Here is a 20,198-nt window from a genome sequence, read left to right as displayed (position 1 = left end):
ACCTGGCTGCAGCAGTAGCAGGGCTGGCGAGCCTGGAATTTGTACAGGGCCAGGCAGGGTGGTGCCGCAGCCCTGGGCAGAATTTCTTCTCCGGAAAACCTCAGCCTTGCTCTTGAGGACTTCCGACTGATTGGATGAGGCCCACACACGTCACTGGGGATAAAACCCTTAAAGCCAGCTGACTGGGTGCCGAGCACCTACAAGATGCCTTCACAGCAACACCTCAGGTGGCGCTTGAGTCGATAGCCGGGGCCACCAAATGACCATCACACGTGGCTTCTGCAGAAATACCCGCGGGCCTTTCACCTATTTGTCGTCAGCAGCTCGTCCTGACTGACCTCATAGTTGTTGCAAAGCAGGCGAAGTGGGCCCAGTCATAGCTGGTGGCAGTGCCAGCTCAGACTGGATGTAGCCGGTTTATGTCCATCCATCCAAAAGTGCATCCTCTTCACACAGAGGCAGACATCTGCGGGGGTGCTGGCCCCTAGAGCCCAGGCGAGTGTCCTCACCCGACCTCACCCAGCGGCACTCATGCCCGGAGACACAGCCCAAGCCAGCTACTCGTAGAGGTCCTTAAGCACCTCCTGGCTGGGACCAGCCACAACAGGCCCAGGAATCCTGCCTGATCTGTCGGGTGCCCGAGAAAGTCAGGTGACAGTCTGCCCCTGGACGTCTGCCAAATGCAGGAGCACCCTGCGTGGGACCATCCTCAGAAGAGGGACCATTCGGGGTTAGCGTGGGCCCAGCTGGGAGCACTGCTAATGGCAGTGGCATCTTCACTGCGGGGCTGGCCTGGCCCCCCCAGGCCAGGTTTGCTCTCCCAGGTTCCCCGCTGGGATGAGGAACGTGGGCCCATCGCCGCTCTCCCATCCTTTCCCACGGCGGCCGCTGCCCCAGCTCCTGTGGACAGCGGGCGCTGGGGCTGTGACAGCTCCGTCCCCTCCTCCCCGCACCCTCTGGTCCACGGCATCCCACAGGCTCCTCAAGCACAGCCGGGCAGGACCCGGAGTCACCCCCCACCAGTCACGGCAGCCAGACCCCGCTCCTGCCACAGGCCTGGGCGCTGGCTGCCCTTCGGCCTGCAGGCTCCTCTCCCCACGGCTTACTAGCAAATGACCCACCCCGGTCCCGCCCTATATTTTCCCTCCACCCCCACCCCAGGAACCACTAGAGCATCACTTTGTCACCCTCCACACACCCCCGTTCTTGTCCCGCACAGCACAGGCTGGCAGGGCAGCGCCTGAAGCTGCAGCGTGGTCCATCCCTGCCATCGGGGGCGGGGCCAGAAGAGGGCGCCCTGCGCTCAACACTGAAGCCGCACAGAGTCTGCTTCATGGGGAGCCCGGCACCAGGGGAGACCCCTCGGGCATCTGGTAGGCCGCAGGGCCCTGGCCTGGCAAGGAGAGCAGCCTTGAAGAACCAGAGGGAGAAACTGAAGGGGCGGCACACGCACGAGGCCGAAGTTCCCATGACCTCGGCCTGGAGGTCGTCCACGGGCTGTACCTACAGCCCTGGGCACCTGGGCAGGCCTGAACATAAGCATGGACTCCCACAAGACAAGCCCACTTCGCAAAATGTGTTTAATCAGGATAAATAGAGTCCTGGGCAGGGTCCACCGGGGGTGCTCCAGCCTCAGACGGGCTGCAGACTCCCGTCACCTTCCCCGTGTCCCAGCGGGCCACCTCCAGGCGGCATCTGTGCCTGCAGGTCCATGGGAACCGAGGGTGACAGGGTGACAGGGTTCCCGGGCTGCCAGGCCCAGCGCTGTCCTACTGGGCATCCCAGTCGTCTGTGAATACGGCCGGGGGCATCACGGCCTCCTCGGTTCTACCAACCCTGCCAGAAAGCGGAGTCGGCAAGGGGCCTCGCTCGGGAGGCTGAGAAGCCCCACGGTCATCCCTCTGGCCAGCCGAGGCCACAGGATACCCAGCAGCCTTCCTCAGGAGCTGTTTCCAGGCCTCCCAGGGCTGAAAGGCTCTGGACAGAAGTGGAAGGAGCCGGACGAGGCCGAGACTCACCACCGGTAGGCCTCGGCAAGGGAGGGAGTGGGGTGGGCAGGGGATCTTGTTAGATGGCTCATTCTGGGGGCTCCTGCTGCCTGGGGTCGGGGCGGGGGAGCCCCAGGGGCCTCGACCTGCAGACCTCAGCTGGCCCACCTGGCCGGGCAGGGGTCGAGGAGGGGTGTGTGTGCATTCCCGTGGGTGGCCTGTCTGTCCAGGCAGCAGGACGATGTCTGAGTTCATCTCCCCTTCCCTGGGCTCAGCCGCAGGTAACAGTTGAAGGGTGAGATGTGCGGCCACAGGAGCAGCCCCAGCCCTGCGCCAGGGCAGCCGGGGCTGAGGCAGCAGCACTCGGTGGGGTGGGGGCGGGGGGCAGGGGGGGTGTTCACCTCACGGGGAGAATGGGGGCAGGGGTCTGAGAAGGCCAGCCAGGCTGACCCCCGACCCATCAGGACGCGGGTGGCAGAGGGACTTCCCTGGTGGTCCAGTGGTAAAGAATCCGCCTTCCAGTGCAGGGGATGCGGGTTCGATCCCTGGATGGGGAACTAAGATCCCACGTGCCGTGCGGCAACTAAGCCCACGCGCCACAACTACTGAGCTCGCGTGCCTCAACTAGAGCCCGCGTGCCACAACTACAGAGCCCACGCACTCTGGAACCCACGCTCCACAACAAAAGAGCCCACATGCCTCAACGAAGATCCCGCGTGCCACAACTAAGACCCGACGCAGCCAAAAAATAAATAAATATTTAAAAAAAGAAAGACGGGGGTGGCAGAGAGGAGGGAAAGGGCATGAGAGACCCCCAGCTCCACCTTGCCCCCTGCACACAGTTCCTTCATTTCTTTTTTTTCCTTTCTCAGCAAACTTAAGTTTTCTTCCTCCCCCAAATACCCCACACACCTGAGGAGGAAAGGTGGGGAAAGAGGGTAGGGGAGTCCCAAGGGGCTGCAGGCCACCCCGGGCCGCCGGCAGCCACTTCCCTCCCCACCGCCGGCGGGAAGAGGCCTCCTGGTGCAGCACCTGTTCCTTCTCCCCCCCACACTCCCCTCCAGGGCCCCTCACCTGCTCCTCTCCTTCCTCTCATAGATACGCTGAAGCTTGTTGATTAAGAAGATTTTGTCTTCCCCCTCCTAGAAATGCCAGAACACAAAGGCTGAGAAAACATCCATCGCGTGTCCGTCCAGAAGTGCCCTGTTCCAGACTGCACTTGGGGTAGCTCACAAAGAGTGTCTGACATCACAAGCACAAAAAGTTTAAAGAAGGGGGACAGAGGCACCAAACAAGGACAAGGAAATACCAAGAGCCAAGTAGTGGGCACACACACACACACATATGCATCTAAGCTTCCTAGTGGCCAAGGTGAAAAGGGAAATGTGATCAGTTGCACAGTGAGGGCTGCCTACCCAGCCTGACTCAATGTACAACCGGCCCTGACACTTAGTCTGTCTTGGGCAAATTACCTCCCCTCTGACCTCGGTCACCATCTGTAAAAGAGGGATACAAATGTCTGTGTCATGGGGCTTTTATTAGTTTTCTATTGTTGACCTAATCAATTATGGAAACTTAGTGGTTTAAAACAACACAAATGCAACATCAGTTCTGGAGGTCAGAAGTCCAAAATGGGTCTCAGTGGGCTAAAATCAAAGAGTCAGCAGGGCTGGTTCCTTCTGGAGCCTCTGGGGAGAATCTATCCTTGCCTGTTCCAGCTTCTGAGTCTGCCCACATCCCTGGGCTCATGGCCTCCTTCAGAGCCAGCAATGGCCAGTCCAGTCTTTCTCACACCTCTTTCTCTGACAATGACTCACCCACTTCCTTTCTTAAGGACCTTACGATTACATCATGCCCACCCGAATAATCCAGGATAATCTCCCACCTCCAGGTCAGCTGATTAGCAACTGTAATTCCATCTGCGAACCTAATCCCACAACCCCAATGCCACGTAACCGTGGCATATTCACAGCTTCTGGGATTAGGACAAAGACGTCTTTGGGGCAGGTATTGGCCAACCCAGGGCTCTTTCGACAAGTGACTGTGAAAACGCACATAAAGCTTTAAGTCTGGGACCCAGTAAACATCAGGCGGATTTCAGGGCCCATCGAACCCCGGGGTCAGACTGGATTCCTCGCAGGGAGTCTTCACAAAGGGAAAACAGCAATTTGGTCAGGATGCGTTCTGGGCGCTGGGGACCCTGGCTCACCCACGAAGGCGCTGAGACACTACGAGGTGGGACCTCCTTAAGAGACCTCCCTGTTTTCTCTCCATCGAGTTGGTGGGTACAGAGGGCTGTGCACCTGAGTAAGCCACAAGCCCAGGCCAGGGAAAAGATGTTCCGAGCGCAGGCTGAGATCAGAAGTGTGGCCCCAAAGACTCAGAACCAGGGCCAGCCTCGGCCTTGGGAGGACACAGCCTGCAGCAAGGGCTGCCTGGGGAACCGTCCTTCAGCTCCTAGAGGAACGGCGGGCGGAGCTGGGATTCCCCTCCCGACGCTGCTGTGCGTCCCACCACCACGGGACACCGCAGGCCCCAAAACTCTACAAGGTAGGGCAGGAGCCGGTTGGGAAAAGCCCACTTCCAATAGCTGTACCTCAGCCAAAATGCCCAGCCTGAGCCCTGCCCTCGGTTTGTGAAAGGGGAGGAGAGGGGTTACCTTGTACTGCCTTACTTATAAACCTATAAAAAGTGGGAGCTGTCCCCAGGGCATCCTTCCACCCAAGAAGACCTGACCCAGAGTCCTTGCACCAATTAGCTAGCAGCAGAGTCACAGGCGAGCTGCACCCCAGCCCTGTCCTGCCTCGGCTGACACCCAGCAGCTGACCCCCAAGTCATTTCTAACGGAGAGTGGCTGGTGGCCACCAGCCCTGAGGTGACCACCTAGGGGACACAGGCACCAGCTGGCCCCAAGGTGGGCTCAAGCATTAAGTATACAAGTGAGAAACTGGGAAGGAAAAGGAAAAAAGAAGAAACAGCAGTGGGGAGAGTGATGTCAGGGCCCTGGGGGCAAGGTTGGGGCCCTGGGGATGAGGTCAGGGCCCACCAAGTGTTCAGGGGAGACCTGCTGTCACTGACAGGTGCCCCTGAGCAGCCAGCCCAGACCCCGGGAGGACAGGACCAGGTGAAAGGCCATTCCTGTCTGGGGAAATGCCAGCCCAAGTGACTCTGACCTGCGGGGCAGTGACTTGTTTTCAAGGTGATGGGAGGCCCAGTAACTGCGCAAGGAGGGAGGGACAGCCTGCGGGCAAGGCTGGGCAGCCTCTAGTGGGGATGCGGGGCGGGGGGGCGTGGGGTGTGTGGAGGGGCCGCGGGTGTGAGCCAGCAGGCACCCCCGAGGTGGGAGCCCAAGGGGCACTCACGTTGCTTAGCTGCTCCTTGAGGAGGCAGATGACTTTCCGCTGGCCCTTCACCACCTGGATGTTGAGGTAGATCACGGCCCTGCGGGAGATGGCCGCTCAGGCTGGGCCCCCCCGCGCAGGAGCCCCGGGGGAAGGAGACCAGGGCCCCCACCCGGGCCTGCCCCGCACTCACAGCAGCAGAGCCGACGCCAAGTAGATGGGGAAGGCACTTTCCACCAGGTACCGGTGGATCCAGGGCAGCCAGGAAACCCCGGGGCCCGCCTCCTCCAGCTGGCGCACCCACACCTTGCCTGCCTCATACATGGTGTCCAGGGTCCGGAAGGGGCCGCAGATGCTCGAGGGCTTCACCCTGGGGGAAGAGGGCGGGCGGCTTGACCCCTCAGCCCGGACAAAGGCCACCTCCACACCACCCAAACCGCGGCCACCAGCCACAGCGGCCCCAGGGGGCAGCTCCCCATCCCGCGCCCCCAGAGGCCGAGGGCCCACTCACTGCCAGATGGCGTAGCAGAGGAAGACGGCAGCGCCCAGAAAGGAGGGGAAGCAGAGCAGCGAGATGAAGACGGTGCTCATATGGGAGGCCTTCCAGGGCCTGCGGGGCGCCTGGCAGTTGGCCATCAGGCTGGTCTGGGGACAAAGGTTGCGCTCTGCCACCACCCTGCCACCCACCCTCCCCCAGGCCTGGTGGGGCCTCCAAGAGGGAAGGGGGCAAGGCCGGCAGTGGGCTGGGGGTGTTCTGCTTGCAGGGGGAGCCCGAGCCGATCCCCCAGGACAGCCCCGCAGAGAAGCAGACACTCAGAATCTCAGCCCACAGGCTGGAAAGGGCCAGCGGGGCTACCTCCCGGTCTACGGAGGGGAGACTGAGGCTCACGGGGGGCAGGCTGGCCAGGTCACCTGCATGTGAAAGGGTTGATACTAAAAGCCACCTCCACTGACTGAAGGTCTCCACCGTGCCCGACGCTTTATAAACGTCATCTCCGGCAGCACCCCCAGAGCAGCATCACGTTGTACAGAGGAGGAAGCACAGGACCAGGGAGAAGGACCTGGCCCTAAGCACTCCCAGCCCCCCGGCCCTAAGCCCTGGCCCGTGCGCACGGGCACCTGGCAGTGACCACGGACCCTAACAAAGGCAGTGATGCAGGGGCGGGACGGGGGTCAGCTGTGGCCCGTGGGACTGACCCCAGAGGGTGGCCCTGGGCTGCCAGCCCCACACCACTTGGCTCAGGGCTCCGCATCTGCCGGCCCAGCGGCCACCCTGGCTGCACGATCTCCCCAGGCCCCGCCGCCCTCCCAGGGACCCAGCGGCACCTCTACCTTCTTGACGTAGAAGAGGAACAGCAGCTTGATGATCTGCATGGCGGGGAGGAGCGGGGAGAAGAGGACCCCCAGCCTGAGGAGAGCGAGGAGAGGAGAGGGCTGCATCCAGAGGCTGGGTCCCCGGGGAAGTGAGGGTCAGGTCCCTCCAGATTCCCAGGGCTGGGTCTTGCTGTGGCCCAGGGGGAAGCAGTCAGCCTCCCCAAGGGCCAGGCACTGGGACACAAGTGGGAGATGCTCACCAGGTCAGGGTCTGCCCGTAAATCAGCTCCAGAACATTCCCCGCAATGTCGAACTCGGGCTTCCCCTTCCTCTGAGACCTCTTCTCAGAGATGAGCCTGGGCAGAGGAACCACTGGGGTCACGCAGGAGGGCCAATCCCCAAGACAGACCCTCGTCCCCACCCCGACCCGCACGCCAAGCTGAAGACCCTGCCCGCCCCACCAGGGTGCCCAGTGATGCAGAGGGGAGACGGCGGCCTGGGGTCCCACCCTGAAGGGTCCACACTGCAGCCAGCTTCATCTCCGTCCTTTTTCTAAGCATGTATGGATACACCCAGGTATAAATGTGCACGTCAGCATCAAATGTTTTACTGCCTTTTTTTTTTTTTTTTTTTTGGCTGCGTTGTGTCTTCGTTGCTGCACGCGGACTTTTCTCTAGTTGTGGCGAGCAGGGGCTACTCTTCATTGCAGTGCACAGGCTTCTCATTGCGGTGGCTTCTATTGTTGCAGAGCACGGGCTCTAGAGCGCAGGCTCAGTAGTTCTGGCACGTGGACTCAGTAGTTGTGGCTCGTGGGCTCTAGAGCACAGGCTCAGTAGTTGTGGCTCGTGGGCTCTAGAGCACGGGCTCAGTAGTTGTGATGCACGGGCTTAGTTGCTCCGTGGCATGTGGGATCTTCCTGGACCAGGGCTCGATCCCATGTCCCCTGCATTGGCAGGCGGATTCTTAACCACTGCGCCACCAGGGAAGTCCCTGTTTTACGGCTTTTTTAAAATCTTATTATTATTAAATTCATATGTTCTCAAAGAAAACACAAAAAGAAGGAAACGACACCTACAATGCTAGCACTCATAGCCAGGACATCTGAAAACATTCCTCTACTTTCTGTTCTTCCTCCCCACCCCTTTTTCCTTTGTATGAGACAGATTATACCATATGCATCATTTTGAAACCTGTTTTCCTTTCCAACCTCAAAATAGGTTACATCCTGTCTCCTAAATGTTTTTCTCAGTTTATCGATATTTTACAGAAGAGCCGTCACGGGTAGAGATTTATGGTCCCAATCTGGGGTCAGGTCCTGATTTTCAGAGGCCTGAGAACCGCCTGAGTGACCCTCACCTCCACCAGGTGAGGATGCCAGGAGCCCTTCCACAGGGGGAGCCCAGGTGCCCAGGAGGTGAGCGCAGGGACCCGCCCCTGGGGCCTCACCTCCACACCAGCTCCCCCAGAAGCGTGTCCAGCAGCGTGAAGATGAAGTCCATCACCATGAGCCGGTACAGCTCCTGGCCCACAAAGTCCTCCCAACACTGAAACGGACGCGGCCTCAGCCCCCAGTGCCCTGGTGCCCCCCACCCCTGCTCCCCATGCCCACCTCGGGGCCTCCAATACGCTTGTAGACCGGGCCAGGTAAGATGAGGTGAGGGCTGGCTGCTGTGAGGGGCCACCACGTCCACCCCCAACCTGGGACCAGGGCAGACCCTCTTGAGGGGCCGGAGAGCCCCACGCCTCTGCCAGCACCGCCCAGCCCGCCCTCACCTGGTCCTTCAGGGTGCCCACCCTGCGGCCCAGCCAGTGGTAGCAAAGAATCCCCAGGATGACCACCTTGAGGATGAGGTTCCTGTGCAAAGAGGGGGGAGGGCGTGCACAGGCTGAGGGAGGGGTGCCTGGGAGACAGAGGTCCCGCCCCAGAAAGCCCCACCTGGCGGTCCCATCCGACCACGCACCTGCAGATGGCCACGTACACCTCTAGCACCGGGGAGTCGTGCCGCTCCAGGACGGCCAGGACGCGGAACAGGTAGGGGGCCCCCAAGTTGAGAAGGCAGACCACCAGGGGCAAGGCCAGCAGCGCCCAGTCCCGCTCAGCAGACACGCGGCTCTGCTATGGCAGGGGGAGGGCCAGAGGTCAGCGCCCCAAAGACAGAGGCAGGTCCACTGATGGGCCCGAGACGGAGGAGGGGTTCCCGGGGCGGAAGGAGGGGGTGGAAGTGGCAGGCACGCCACCCTCCGCCCTAGGCCCAGTGTTCAAACCGCACAGGAAGGGGCGTGGGAGGGGGAGGACGGAGGATGGAACACAGGTGTGGCGGAAGAAAAGAGAAACCAAAAGAAGATGAGAAAACAAAAGGACAGAAAAATAGGGAGAGTGTTGAGACAGAACAAGAATGAGAACAAGGCTCGTGAGGGAAGTGGCCTCCAGGGAGGGCCCGGGCGGAGGCGGCGGGGCCCCAGGGGCCCAGTCTAACGAAGCAGACATTTGACCCCACGGCCGGAGCCTCCGCGGGGACCCCCCATGCCCTCCCCGCACCTGGATCACGAGCTCTGAGAAGGTGTAGACGGCCAGGGCGCACACCAGCGTGGTCCCCAAACACAGCAGCCAAACGAGCCCCAGCACGGCCCCCTGTTGCAGCCGTCCGCACGCCCTCCGGGGGCGCTGCCACAGCTGCCCCTCGGCCAGAAGCTCCTGGGGGCGGCAGCGGGCCTGTCACCCGTGGCACAGACCCACGGAGACACGCAGACACACGCGCCACACCCCAGGAGACACGTGGAGCAGACACACAGGGAGGCTCGGGGAGCACCAGGGGTCGCCTCCCGCCCACCCCTGGGGCCACGGCCCGTCGCTCCCCCTGCTCTGGGGCCCCTCCAGGCACCAGGAGACCGCAGGACGGGGCCGCAGGCTGAGGCCTGCCCCAGCCGCTCCCACGCACCCTCCCCAGCCCTGCCTCCTGAGCTGTCCTGCCTGTGGAAAGCCGTACCCTCGCTGACCCAGAGCCCCAGGGCGCTCCCTGGGGGCCCATCAGCTGGGTCAAAGCCGCGAGCTGCCCTGACCCGAATCCCGCAGCGGGAAACCCCAGACAGGCAGAGAACCTTCCGCGAGGCCCAGCCAGCCACCCTCGAGCCCTGAGGCCTTGGGCAGTGTCCTCTCGTGTACCCCAGGGCTATTCCGGGGACTGGGACACGTGCCAGCTGGCGCCCCGCAGGCCTCTGCCCGCGGGGGCTGGAGGACACAGGGACTCCGGGGAGAGGGCCCAAGAGCAGCCCTAACCCTCTCCCACTGGAGCAGGCCCTGACTGGTGTTCCCTGGATACGGGGTGGGGGACAGCGGCCCCAGGGCCCCTGGGCAGCTCACCTTCAGCTGGGTTCGGATATTGTCGTGCTGGAGGCGGCTGGCCCATTTCTGAGTCACTTTGTAGTCCCAGGAACAGAAAACAGTGACGGCATGGACCCCCGAAGTGCTGCCTACCCGGTAGCTCTCCCCAAAAGAGCGGGACATGCTGGGAGAAGCAGAGGCAGGCAGAGGGTGAGATGGGGCGGAAGGCGCAGAGGCTGGGAGAAGACAGATGGGATGCTCCCTGCAGCCAAAACCTACCACCCACTCAGGGGGGCCCTCCCGGCGCTGGATGGGCCTCCAGCCACTCTCCCTGCCCCACCTCTAGCCCAGAGCTCTCAGCCTCCTGGTGTGGACCGCCGGCCACTCTTAGATCAGCCCTGACCAACAGGGTGCCCGCCAGCCACAGGTGGCTAGAAGAGGGGTCAGGCTCCACTCCCCACCAACATGGCTGGCTGCCTCCCACCCAGACGTGGCTGCAGAGGGTGCTGGCTCACCTCAGGGCCTTTGCACTGCCTCTCCCGATAACCAAAACACCTTCCCCGGCCTTTCTCCAGCCCACCCTTATTTAACCTCCCTCTCTGGGATGAGTGCCACCGCCCTGGGGAGCTGGTCTGACTTCCTCTCCTATGCTCCAAAACACCGGAGCAACATAACACCAAGAGTTTCCCAGCCTCTTCACTGGCCCGTCTTCTCCTGTAGACAGCAAGCTTCTCAAGGACATGCACCAAACTCACTTACCTTCCTGTCCTGAGCAGAGCACAGCAAATGTTTGTGGAGTGGATGGGTGCATGGATGAAAGTGTAGATGGATGAATGGAAGGAAGGCAGGATCCATGGATGGATGGATGGATGGATGGATGGATGGGTGGAGTGATGATGGACGGATGAATGGATGAGGAAGTGATGGTGGATGGATAGGTAGCTGGACGGATGAATGGATGGGTAGCTGGATGGATGGATGGATGGACAGATGGATGTATGGGTGGATCAATGGCGCTCAGAGCCAGGGTCATAGAGTGGAGGGCTATTACCTGTACACCAGAGTGATGCAGGTGATAAAGAAAGCTACCCCCACGGTGAAGAGGTAGGCCAGGGGCATGTTGTAGGGCAGGCCGCCCGCCGCAGGCGTGCACTGGCCACCATCCAGTGGGGAGGCACATGGCTGGTTCAGCGTCACGTTACTATAGTAGCCGTAGTACATGACGGTGTGGGTGAAGCAGCCCTGTAGAGAGGACGCCCGGCCACATCAGGGACTCTCCCCCTCCCTGCACCTGACCCACCCTCAGGCTTGGAAGGCAGATGGAGGGCACCCAGGGGGCAGGGCGAGGGGAAAGGCGGAAGGGGAAGGGCCAGGGCAGGGGCAGTGAGGAGAACACGGAGGTGGGCAAAGGGCCGCGGCCACCCTGGAGCTGCCAGGGCACCCCCCCTCCCGGAGTCGCAGCAAGGGGTGGGGTGGGGATCCCTGGAGGAAGCCGTGACAAGGGGGCGCCTGCCCGCCCCCACCAAGCCTCACCCCGCCTGTGAGAAGCTCCAGGCCCCTGAAGGCGGGCGTGGAGCCCGAGGGCGCAGGCGGGAAGGCGGCCTGCACAGCCACGATAAAGGCCAGCAGTGGCAGCAGCAGCAGCGTGTTGAAGGCCAGCAGGGTCTTGAGGAAGAGGAAGTAGGAGAGAACGCTGGAGCCGAACTGGCCCCCGATCCGCTTCAGGGCGTAGTGCCAGGGCATCAGGGCCTGCAGCCCCGAGAGCAGCGTGAGCCCCAGGTTGTGCAACGCCTGTGGGGCCAGCAGCAGGACAGCCCTCAGGCGAGGCTGGAGAGGGGAGCCGGCCCCCAACCAGACCCCGGGCCAAGCCTAGAGCGCAGGGGCAGTGGAGGGGCAGCCGCTAGGGGAGGGGGGGTCGATCACGCCCAGAGCCAGGCTGAAGGCTAGAGGACCCCACGAGCAGCACGCGGAGGGAGAACACGTGGCCCCCCCTCAGTGCCCCCGCCCCCAGCCGCCCAGAGGCGCCTACCAGGATACAGCTGTCGCGCAGCCGGCTGCAGCAGGAGAGGAGCCCATGGCGCCCCCGGACCCTCCGCTTGCCCCTCGGGGGCCGGCTCTCCTCTCTGGGGGCAGAGGCAGCGTCAGGGCTTGGTCCACTCCCTCCCAGGGACCACCCGCCCACCGCAGGCTCAGGGCCCTTCTCACCAACCACCACGCCCAGCCGAGGAAGTGGGGCTGGGGTCCGCACGAGGCCGAGGGGCACTGACCGCAGGCAGCGTTTCTCGGCCAGGCTCAGCGGCATCCCCCGGAGCATGTGGTCCCGCTGGGCCACCGTCAGGCCCTGAAGCTCCTTCACCAGGAGGCCCCGCTTCTCTGTAGGAGCAGGAGGGAGCCCTGCAGGTTCCCCGCAGCATCCTTCCCTCCCTCCCACAACTGTGGCCGTTCCCCGGCAACACAGGCCTCTGCCGCCCTGCCGGGCCCGATGGCTCCTCTCTGCTAGGACACTGTGCTGCCCACCTGTCCCACACCCCCACTGGCCATCACTCTCTCACCTCCACCCCCTGGAGCCCAGGACACGATCAAGCTCCCAGCATCTTCCGAGGCCCAGCCCAGTGGCCCCTCTGCCTTGAACCAAACTCTCCTCTTGGGTCCCCACTCGCATCTTGCTTTGACCCCCCAATGCCCCTGAGCCCCGTCCACCGCCCACTCAGCAGTCCCCACTGTCCCCCCACCACATCCCACTATGCCAAGGCCTGGTGGGGTGAGTAGGGGAGGGCGGGACCTGGAGATCTGCCCCTCCCCTATGTCCTCGTTCCTTTCATCTTCACAACCACCCTGGAAAGGGGGTGCTATTTTAACCCCACTTTACACATAAAAAATGACCAGAAAGCAGACACCTGGCATGGTTTACACAATGAAACTGGAATGTCCATCCTGACCTCAGAGCCCACACCACCCTGCACTGCTCCGTCACCCACCAGCTGCAGGCCTTGGGTAAACAGGGAGAGGAAACACAGGCAGGGCCCCAGGAAGTACCCAAGCCCCTGGGCACTGATGCCAGAGATCATCTGGCTGAAGACCAACCTGTGAGCTGGGCCCTGCTCCCTCCTATGACCACTCTCCCTTGTTCCCCAGCCCCGCCACACAGGCCTCCGAGATACTCAGGCAAGCCGGCAGGCTCCCACCTCAGGGCCTTTGCCCATGCCCCATTGACTCTAGTGTCACTTCCTCCAGGAAGCCTTCCTGGGTCGCTCCAGGCTAGACAGGTTCCGTGACACTATCCTGCGGCATGCCTTTCCTCAGCTGCCCTTATCTGAGCTTCAACCATCCTCTTTTCCATTTATTTGGTTCCTGTCTGTTTCACAAGGCAGACAATAAGCTGCATGAGAGCTGACTGGATCTGCTTACCACCATCACATCCCAAAGCCAACACCAGCGTCTGCGACACTACAAATGCTCAACAGACGCTGTGGAGCGCGTGCCTGCATGAGCCAAACACTGTGCAGCTGGAAAGGCCCGCACTTCTCTACACCAGTGGCCAGAACACCGAGACACTCCCATACCCCTGCAAAGAGACCTCACCGCTGGGGGCCTTCAGACAGCCCACTGCACCCCAGTCCCCCGACCCAGCCTGCTGACCTCCTCCCCACCGAGGCTCCGGCCCTCCCTCACTCACCCTCCTCCTCCAGGACCACGGGGTCCAGCTCCAGGTCGTACAGGCGGAGGCTGGGCCGGGCTGAGCGGCCCACGTCTCTGAGCTGAGGCCGGCCGGCCCTGCGGCGCAGCCTCACTGTACGGCTGTAGTACTGGGAGATGATGGCGCCGCGGCTCCGGCCTGTGGAGGCCGCTGGTCAGGGGGGGACGCGCCCCTCTTATGTAGAGGCAGGGGCTGCCCCCCCACTCCTTCCCAGGACCCATGAAAGTTCTTTCACAAGAGACCTCAAGCACCACTGGGTTCCCAAGAGCATATTTTTATCCCCGTGACGACTCCGGAGTCGTTTTTAGACCGCGGCGAGGCTGCATGGGACTGGGCTGGGCCTCCAAGCAGCAGACGGGGTGGGGTAAGAGCCAAAGAGGCCTGGCTCTGAGGTACACAGATCCCCGCCGGAAACCGCAGCCCAGCCCAGGGTCCAAAGGCAGAGGGTCCCACTCACCAATGGTGCGACTGGGCATGCTGGCCAAGATGCGGAGTGTGGCCGTGCTGTAGACAGGGGCGCCCTCGGGCCCCAGCAAGGCCTGGCGGTCACTGCCTGCCCAGCAAGAAAGACTCGTCCAGAGGTTCTACAGACACCACTGGCCGGAGATATCCCCTGCCCACCCGCTGCCCCAGGCTGCTAGGAGGAGCTTCCTGAGAGGTTGAGAGGCTCCGTGTCCGGCCCACACATCCCAGCACCCGGCCTGGGCCAGGGCAGGCGGGCTCACCTGAGGCCCCCAGGGCTCCAGCCCCCAGCACCCTCTGCTGCAGCTCCAGCCCCTCCTCGGCCACCCAGCGGCTCTGCTCCTGGATGAGCTGGTGGAAAGAGTCGTGCACTTCGCTCTCATCGTAGGGGCTGGGCTCCTGGCTGCTGTGGTGAGAATGGGGGAAGGGGCAGGAGTTCAGGCTGCGGCTGACCCAGTCCTCGCCCCAGCAGCCTACCCGCTCCGAAGGGCTGAGGTCCAGACCACCTCTCCCTGGGGGTGATACATCCCAGCCCCCCAGCCCCACCTCAGAGCACTTACTCCTCTGGGTCCTGTGGGGTCTCAGGGACATTGAGGACAAAAGCCAGCGACCGGGACATATCTGCGGCCCACCCGCAGCCAGTCTGCCGACCTAGGGCAGTTCAGAGCCTGGACACAGCCTCAGGAGCCTCCCGCTGCCCATGTGATGAGACAGAAAGCGTTACAGCAAAGTTAGCCTGGCACCCAGCTCCACTGCCCGCTCCCTGGGGACCATGGGGCGGGTGCCACTCCCAGCCCAGGCTGCCTGAGCCCCCATCCTGCCCCCATCCACACACAAACACCAAACGCGTGGCCAAGTGAGGGGCCCCAAATAATCCTCAGGCCAGAACGGATTGAGGGGGAGCTCATTCCGGAGGGAAGGAGGAAGGAAGTGAGGGGAGTCTGGGCAGCTCCCCACCGGCTTCCTCAGTGACGCCATCCCTGAGAGATGGGGAGCGGGTGGGGTGCCTGTAGATAGGTTCTCCATTCCCAGGGTTCTGACCCAGAGATGCCGCCCTCTGGGTGGGAAAGGTCAGAGCAGTTGAGACCTTCCCTGCGCCCGCCCGTGACCACACAGCACTTCCTCCCGGCCGGAAATCCCACAGACAGCTAGCAGCCTGGGCCCTCACCCCCACCAGCGCCTGACAGAACAGCAGACAGGATGGCCTCCTCGGCTGCGGCCCACCCTGCATCCCCCCCACAGGAGTCACTCCACGCCAGCCTGGGCGCGTCAATGTTGACAGCCCTCCTGGGAGACTCCCCTATAGTCCATCACCTCCCGCAGGCCAGGGCAGCTGGCTGGGGGAGGGGTGCTGGGCGTTGAACAGGCAGCCTTTGTCCGGGCTCTGCCATCACCCAAGACAACTGAACCAGGGCGGCCTTGTCCAGGCTCTTCAGCCTGTGGGAGTGGGGCAAGGGCAGCAGGCTCCCAACCACCCCCTGAGTCCTGCAGGCTCTGCCCCAGGAGGACGGGGCCCAGCCCTCGGTCTGCCCTGTCCACCCCTCCTCGCTACCCTCACCCCCAGGGAACTCAGCACAGAGGAAAGCTGGCTCAGCTCAAGGGGCTTCCTCGGGCGAGGCCAGGGTGTCCAGACAGAGCAGGTCCCGCTAGAGCTGTACCCAGACAGTGCCCTCACTTAGGGGTGTCCAGTCTCTGAGCCCAGGCCGCACAGAGTCCAAGCCCCATCCCCTTCTCTCTCACAGGAGCACAGTGTGGAGAAACCAGCAGAGAGAGGTCAGAGGTGGACTCTTAACTCCGCTTGAAATGGTGAGTAGCTGGGGCTGAGGGTGTGCCCCCCAATCCAGTCCCTAGAGCTGGAATTCCTTCCTGGAAAGACAGACCTTCCCAGGTTCAGATCCGCAGGCCTCTCCCACACACCCCTTGTCCAGGAGGGAGAAGCAGGGAGATGGAAGGCGCTCAGAGGCTGCTTGGAGGATGGGGGCTCACCTGGGCACTGGCATCTGGGCACTGCCCTAGACTTCTGTCCGGCTGGTACCCAGCACCCCGGCACCCTCGCCCAGGCAGGGACAAGTCGGGCAGGAGCTCCCAGGGTGCACCATTCCTGAGCCGTGAGCCAGGTAGGGAGGGGCAGGGTGGGGCGCGTTTCCAGAAACCCCACCCCAGCCGGAAGCCAGTCCTCTGGGAGCAGCTACTGCCCAGTCAGCGCCGCGGCCCAGCCTCTGAGCCGAGGGAAGGCAGGAACTCCGAGAGACCCTGGACCCCTCATCTGCCAGTCTCCCACACGCCCACTTTTCACCAGTGGTACCCACCTGCAAACCCAGCCTCCCCACCCTTTCCCATCTCGAGAGACGCACACCACCGCCCTCTCCCCTGACGCCCGCCACCTGACTGTTGGGGTGAGCTGAGATCTTCACGTCCCCCACCCGGACACCCCTGAGAGAGTCAACTCCGGTAGTGAACTCAGGGAGATCCAAGAGAACCCGAGGAGTCAACGCAGTGCCCAGTGGCCCCAGAGGCCCAAAGGAATTCGGAGGGGGTGGAGCTGGTGGCCGCAGGGGAATTGGATGGGGCTAGGAGGACGAGGGCGAGGTCCCTAAGCCCCGGAGCTGCGGCCCCCACCCACGACCCGGCATCCGCATCCCGGCACTGGCCTGGGAGGCGCTGGGGAGGAGGGGCCCGGCGCGCGGCTCACCTGTCCCCCGCGAGGGCCGCCGGAAACTGTGTCTGGGCTCCACCAGCTGCGGGAGGGGTCGTGAGGTCAGAGGGAGGGAGTGGCCAAGGGCCCTGGGTCGACCTGTGAGCGTATCAGGCCTGGCGGGGCCAGAGTGCTGCTCCGCCCAGCCCGGCCCACGTGGCGACGGGGCTCGGACAAGTCACGTGACCCGGCTGGGGGGGCGCGCCCCGCTCCTCCTGCTTCCCCTCCCCGTCGAGCCCTCGGCGACTGTGCCCTCTCCCCACCAGCTTCCGACCCCTCCTCTCACCCCACCCTGAGGTCTGACCAAGATGAAGGCGGCGAGTGTCTGGAAGTGTTCCAATCTCCGGTTGAAGCCAATTTCTGTGGGACTCAGTTTCCCCAAGTTTCAAATGGAGACAATGATTCCAGACCCTCCCACTTCCCAGGGCGATTATCAAAATAACACCATGCGGCAAAGCCACACGGATACGGCGGGCGTTGCAGGACTACATTGGGTAGCCCCTTCCTCCAGCACAGCCTCCTGCGACAACTAGCCCCAAACTGGCTGGTAGAACCCGGGGTTATCTCCGACCTCCCGATGTGGGCGTGGTTTCTCCAGCAGAGTTCCGGCACACTTCCTGTGTGCTAGGTGGGGAAGAGAGGAGGCACACTTGGGGGCTGTCCCCATTGCTGTTTGCTCCGTTATTCCCCACAAGCCAGGGAGGGGAGCACTGATGACCCTAGCTCACAGATGAGGAAACGGGCCGAGAGGTCAGTCAGCCTCCAGGGTGTCATCGGCCAGGGTGTAAGTCTTGTCCACCTGGGAGCTCTACCTAGAAACCTGACCTCGAAAAAGCCCGGCAGAGGAGACTCACCCTTGGGTTTGAGAAAAGGGTGGGATTTGGACAGTGGTGGGAGCCATTTCTTGTTGGGAGAAGACTTGAGAGGCGGGCAGGGTAAAAGTGAGCTGGAAGGCAGAAAGGAAGGGGAGGGCCCTCCTGGAGGGGAGGACAGGTGGGCCAAGCCAGGATGCCCAAATAGTCATTGCCTCAGGATGGATCTTGGTACAGGCACCTCAGCCTAGAGAACTAGCTCTGCCCAGCCCCCGCCTCTCCCCCAACACTACTCCCTGCCCTGCACACCCATGCTCCAGTCACGTTTTACTTGCATGATCCCAGACACAACTTGAAAGTCACCTCCTCTGGGGAGCCTTCCGGGATTGAACCCTGTTGGAGCATGTGCCACTTCCTAGTGACATGTACATTTACTAGTCCGTCCCCCCTCTCCCGCTCCGTCTCTATCTCTATGCTCACTGTGTGCCCAGCACCAGCACCCAGCCTGGGGCCTGGCATGGGGCGCGGGGCGGGGGGGCGGGGGCGTCTAGAAAACCAGGAGCGGAAGCAGGCAGGGAGGCAGAAAAAACACTGGAGCTCTTTAGGGATGAGGGGGGCCCTCAAGGAGGCGGAGAGGGAGAAGGAGGAAGGACAGGACCGCGGGGCCTCCCAGGGGGTCCCAAGAGAGAGAAAGGGCCGAGATAACTCGCCGGGGCGGGGCATGAGTGCAGCGAGTTCCTGAGCGCTTCCTATGGGCCAGGCGCTGGGCCGCTTCGGCTTAAGTGCCAAAGATCGAGGCGGGAAGTTGAGAAATAACGCCTAGGGCCTCTGAAAATCGAGCAGCCCTGAGTGGTCGGACCCACCCCCTAAGTTATTGCACTATCGCGCCCTCTGAGCCGAGCGGAGCCGGGGCTACCGGCGGATAAGGGGCGGGGCCTGCGCCCAGCCGACCGCAGCCCCGCAGGGTCAGACCTTCGGCCCAGAAGCCGCGGGTCCCCCGTGGGGAGGGGAAGGGCCCGACCCCCGCCCAGCGCGCACGCGCAGCGCCTCTCACCTGCCTGCTGGCGCTCCGCGCCCCCTCAGGAAGTGCGGGCCTCAGTGGAGCGCGGAGGAAGTGCCGGAGGCGGGGGAGAGAGGAGTACGGGGAGGCGACGGCTAGGGGTGCTGGGGTTCCTGTCATGTGACCCCTCCCCTCGGCTCTCTCGCAGCCCCGCCGGGAGTGGCGGGAGCCAGTCGGAGGACGGTCTCTAGGTCCCTTGTCCCCAGGTGAGCTGGGTGCAGCGTGAGGGGAGGGGGGATCGTGAGGGGGTGGAAGAGAGAACTGAGGCCGAGGAGCTGCTGGCAGCTGGCGGGGAAGGGGTGAGAGCCGCTGCTGAGGGGCAGAGGGGTCCCTTCCTTCCTTTCCCATGGCCGGGGCTGTAGCCACGCTTCCCCATTTGGGTTCCATGGGGGGCCGGGGTGGACCCAGTCCCGGGATCTGGACCACCAGGTAGAAGACAGAGGAGGTCCCAACACGTCCGGATTCGAGGTGTTGCAGTATGCTGAATCCAGGGAACTGCTGGGGTTTGCGGCAGAGAGGTCTTCCCAATGGGAGAATCGGCACGTGGAATTGTCCCTTGCCAGGGGGCGATGGGGAAGGGCTGCGGCCACTGGTAACCGGTTGCGGTGGGGCAGAGCGGGCCTTGGGCTCCACCGCACTTAACTGTGGCCACATCTGGCCTTGGCTTTGTTTGTGACGTCCCATCTTTCCGAGCCCTTTGGACCTTTCTCCCCGTCTGACAGATGGGGAAACTGAGGCCATACGTTGCTTTGAGATGTGGCTGGAGACTGAACCAGATCTCCTCCAACAGCATCCCCTCCCAGGAGGGGGAGCGTTACAACCCCACCTTCAACCCCATCACAGAGATGCTGAGGCAGTGGTCGGTGCAGGCCTCAGGGGAGCCAGAACCTGAGCCGGCCGGCGAGGAGCTGTGGGAGCAGGAGATGGAGCGGCTGTGCTCCTCCCAGGAACCTGTACGGCTGCTGCCCTACGCCATGGTGGACAAGCGCTTCATCCGGTGGGTGCCCGAACACCTTGCCGAACACAGCGGAGGAGGAGCAGTGGGGGTGGGGAGAGGATGCACCTGTTGGTTGGCGGGGTGGAAATCACCAGCAGTGGGAAGACTCCCTGGCCCAGGGTGCTGCTCTGCCTGGCCAGGTGGGCATGCTGGGTGACTCAGGGACCCCTCTCATCACCACCCCATCCCAGGCAGCTGCGGGAGCCCGAGGGGGTGAAGACCTCGTGCTGGCAGCAGTGGCGTCACAGGCAGCAGACTGCAGGACGGCGCCTGGGGGAGGCAGCACGGCGGCTGGCCCGGGGCTGTGGGCTCTGGGAGGGGGCTCTCTACGAGATCGGGGGTAGGACCCGAACCCCAATCCCCACCTCCTGCCTCCCCTCTCTGGAGTCTCAATGTCTAGTTTGGAAACCAGAGGAGGGCATTATCCCCCTGGCCATTGTACCCCTCCACCCCCACCAACCCACCCCGCCTTCCTCACACATCCCCCTCTGCCCCCAGAGCCACCCTTCA

The 20,198-nt window shown here is 63.0% G+C and overlaps 2 protein-coding genes across 25 annotated transcripts in view; one reads left to right on the top strand and one right to left on the bottom strand.

Annotated features, from left to right (window-relative positions):
- Positions 1–1,562: 1,562 nt before the first annotated feature.
- Positions 1,563–18,701, bottom strand: TMC6 (transmembrane channel like 6). Of its 18 annotated transcripts, XM_067714041.1 has the most exons (22): positions 18,686–18,701; positions 16,817–16,862; positions 14,685–14,818; positions 14,388–14,530; positions 14,120–14,215; positions 13,642–13,800; positions 12,233–12,338; positions 11,995–12,088; positions 11,499–11,756; positions 11,017–11,207; positions 10,005–10,149; positions 9,183–9,338; positions 8,605–8,759; positions 8,417–8,498; positions 8,090–8,187; positions 6,904–6,999; positions 6,662–6,737; positions 5,841–5,974; positions 5,523–5,699; positions 5,351–5,429; positions 3,063–3,130; positions 1,563–2,316 (listed from the first exon to the last, which is right to left on the bottom strand). In XM_067714041.1, the coding sequence occupies exons 3-22, from the start codon at positions 14,741–14,743 to the stop codon at positions 1,770–1,772; spliced, it is 2,919 nt and encodes a 972-aa protein (XP_067570142.1). In that variant the 5' UTR covers positions 14,744–14,818; positions 16,817–16,862; positions 18,686–18,701; the 3' UTR covers positions 1,563–1,769. The 18 variants fall into 18 exon arrangements, 16 of the variants coding, with proteins under 16 accessions (XP_067570142.1, XP_067570151.1, XP_067570154.1 ...); XM_067714050.1 differs by lacking the exons at positions 14,685–14,818; positions 18,686–18,701 and adding an exon at positions 17,124–17,282; XM_067714053.1 differs by lacking the exon at positions 18,686–18,701 and having other exon boundaries at positions 1,563–1,836; positions 5,636–5,699; positions 16,817–17,053.
- The window catches only part of TMC8 (transmembrane channel like 8), a 23,285-nt gene continuing 19,410 nt past the window's right edge, over positions 16,324–20,198 (top strand). For 6 of the 7 annotated variants that reach the window (XM_067714061.1, XM_067714057.1, XM_067714059.1 and 3 more), the window contains exons 1-3: positions 18,210–18,897; positions 19,535–19,688; positions 19,880–20,028. In XM_067714061.1, coding sequence (XP_067570162.1) covers positions 19,537–19,688; positions 19,880–20,028 — 301 coding nt within the window. In that variant the 5' untranslated portion in view covers positions 18,210–18,897; positions 19,535–19,536. Of the gene's footprint in view, positions 16,521–18,209; positions 18,898–19,534; positions 19,689–19,879; positions 20,029–20,198 lie in introns of those variants that run through there. The other variant, XM_067714058.1, reaches the window with a different exon arrangement.

Source organism: Pseudorca crassidens, chromosome 19 (assembly GCF_039906515.1).
Source record: "Pseudorca crassidens isolate mPseCra1 chromosome 19, mPseCra1.hap1, whole genome shotgun sequence".
In the NCBI taxonomy this organism is placed as follows: domain Eukaryota; kingdom Metazoa; phylum Chordata; class Mammalia; order Artiodactyla; family Delphinidae; genus Pseudorca; species Pseudorca crassidens.
This window is presented reverse-complemented; position numbering and strand designations above follow the sequence as displayed.

Excerpts from the sequence above, each read along its gene's own strand:
- TMC6 (XM_067714041.1), bottom strand. The coding sequence starts at position 14,743 with ATGTCCCGGTCGCTGGCTTTTGTCCTCAATGTCCCTGAGACCCCACAG. Across the intron at positions 14,531-14,684 it reads ACCCCACAGGACCCAGAGGA|CAGCCAGGAGCCCAGCCCCT; the intron begins GTAAGTGCTCTG and ends TTCTCACCACAG. Across the intron at positions 5,700-5,840 it reads CTCTGCTACGCCATCTGGCA|GGTGAAGCCCTCGAGCATCT; the intron begins GTGAGTGGGCCC and ends CTCTTCCCCCAG.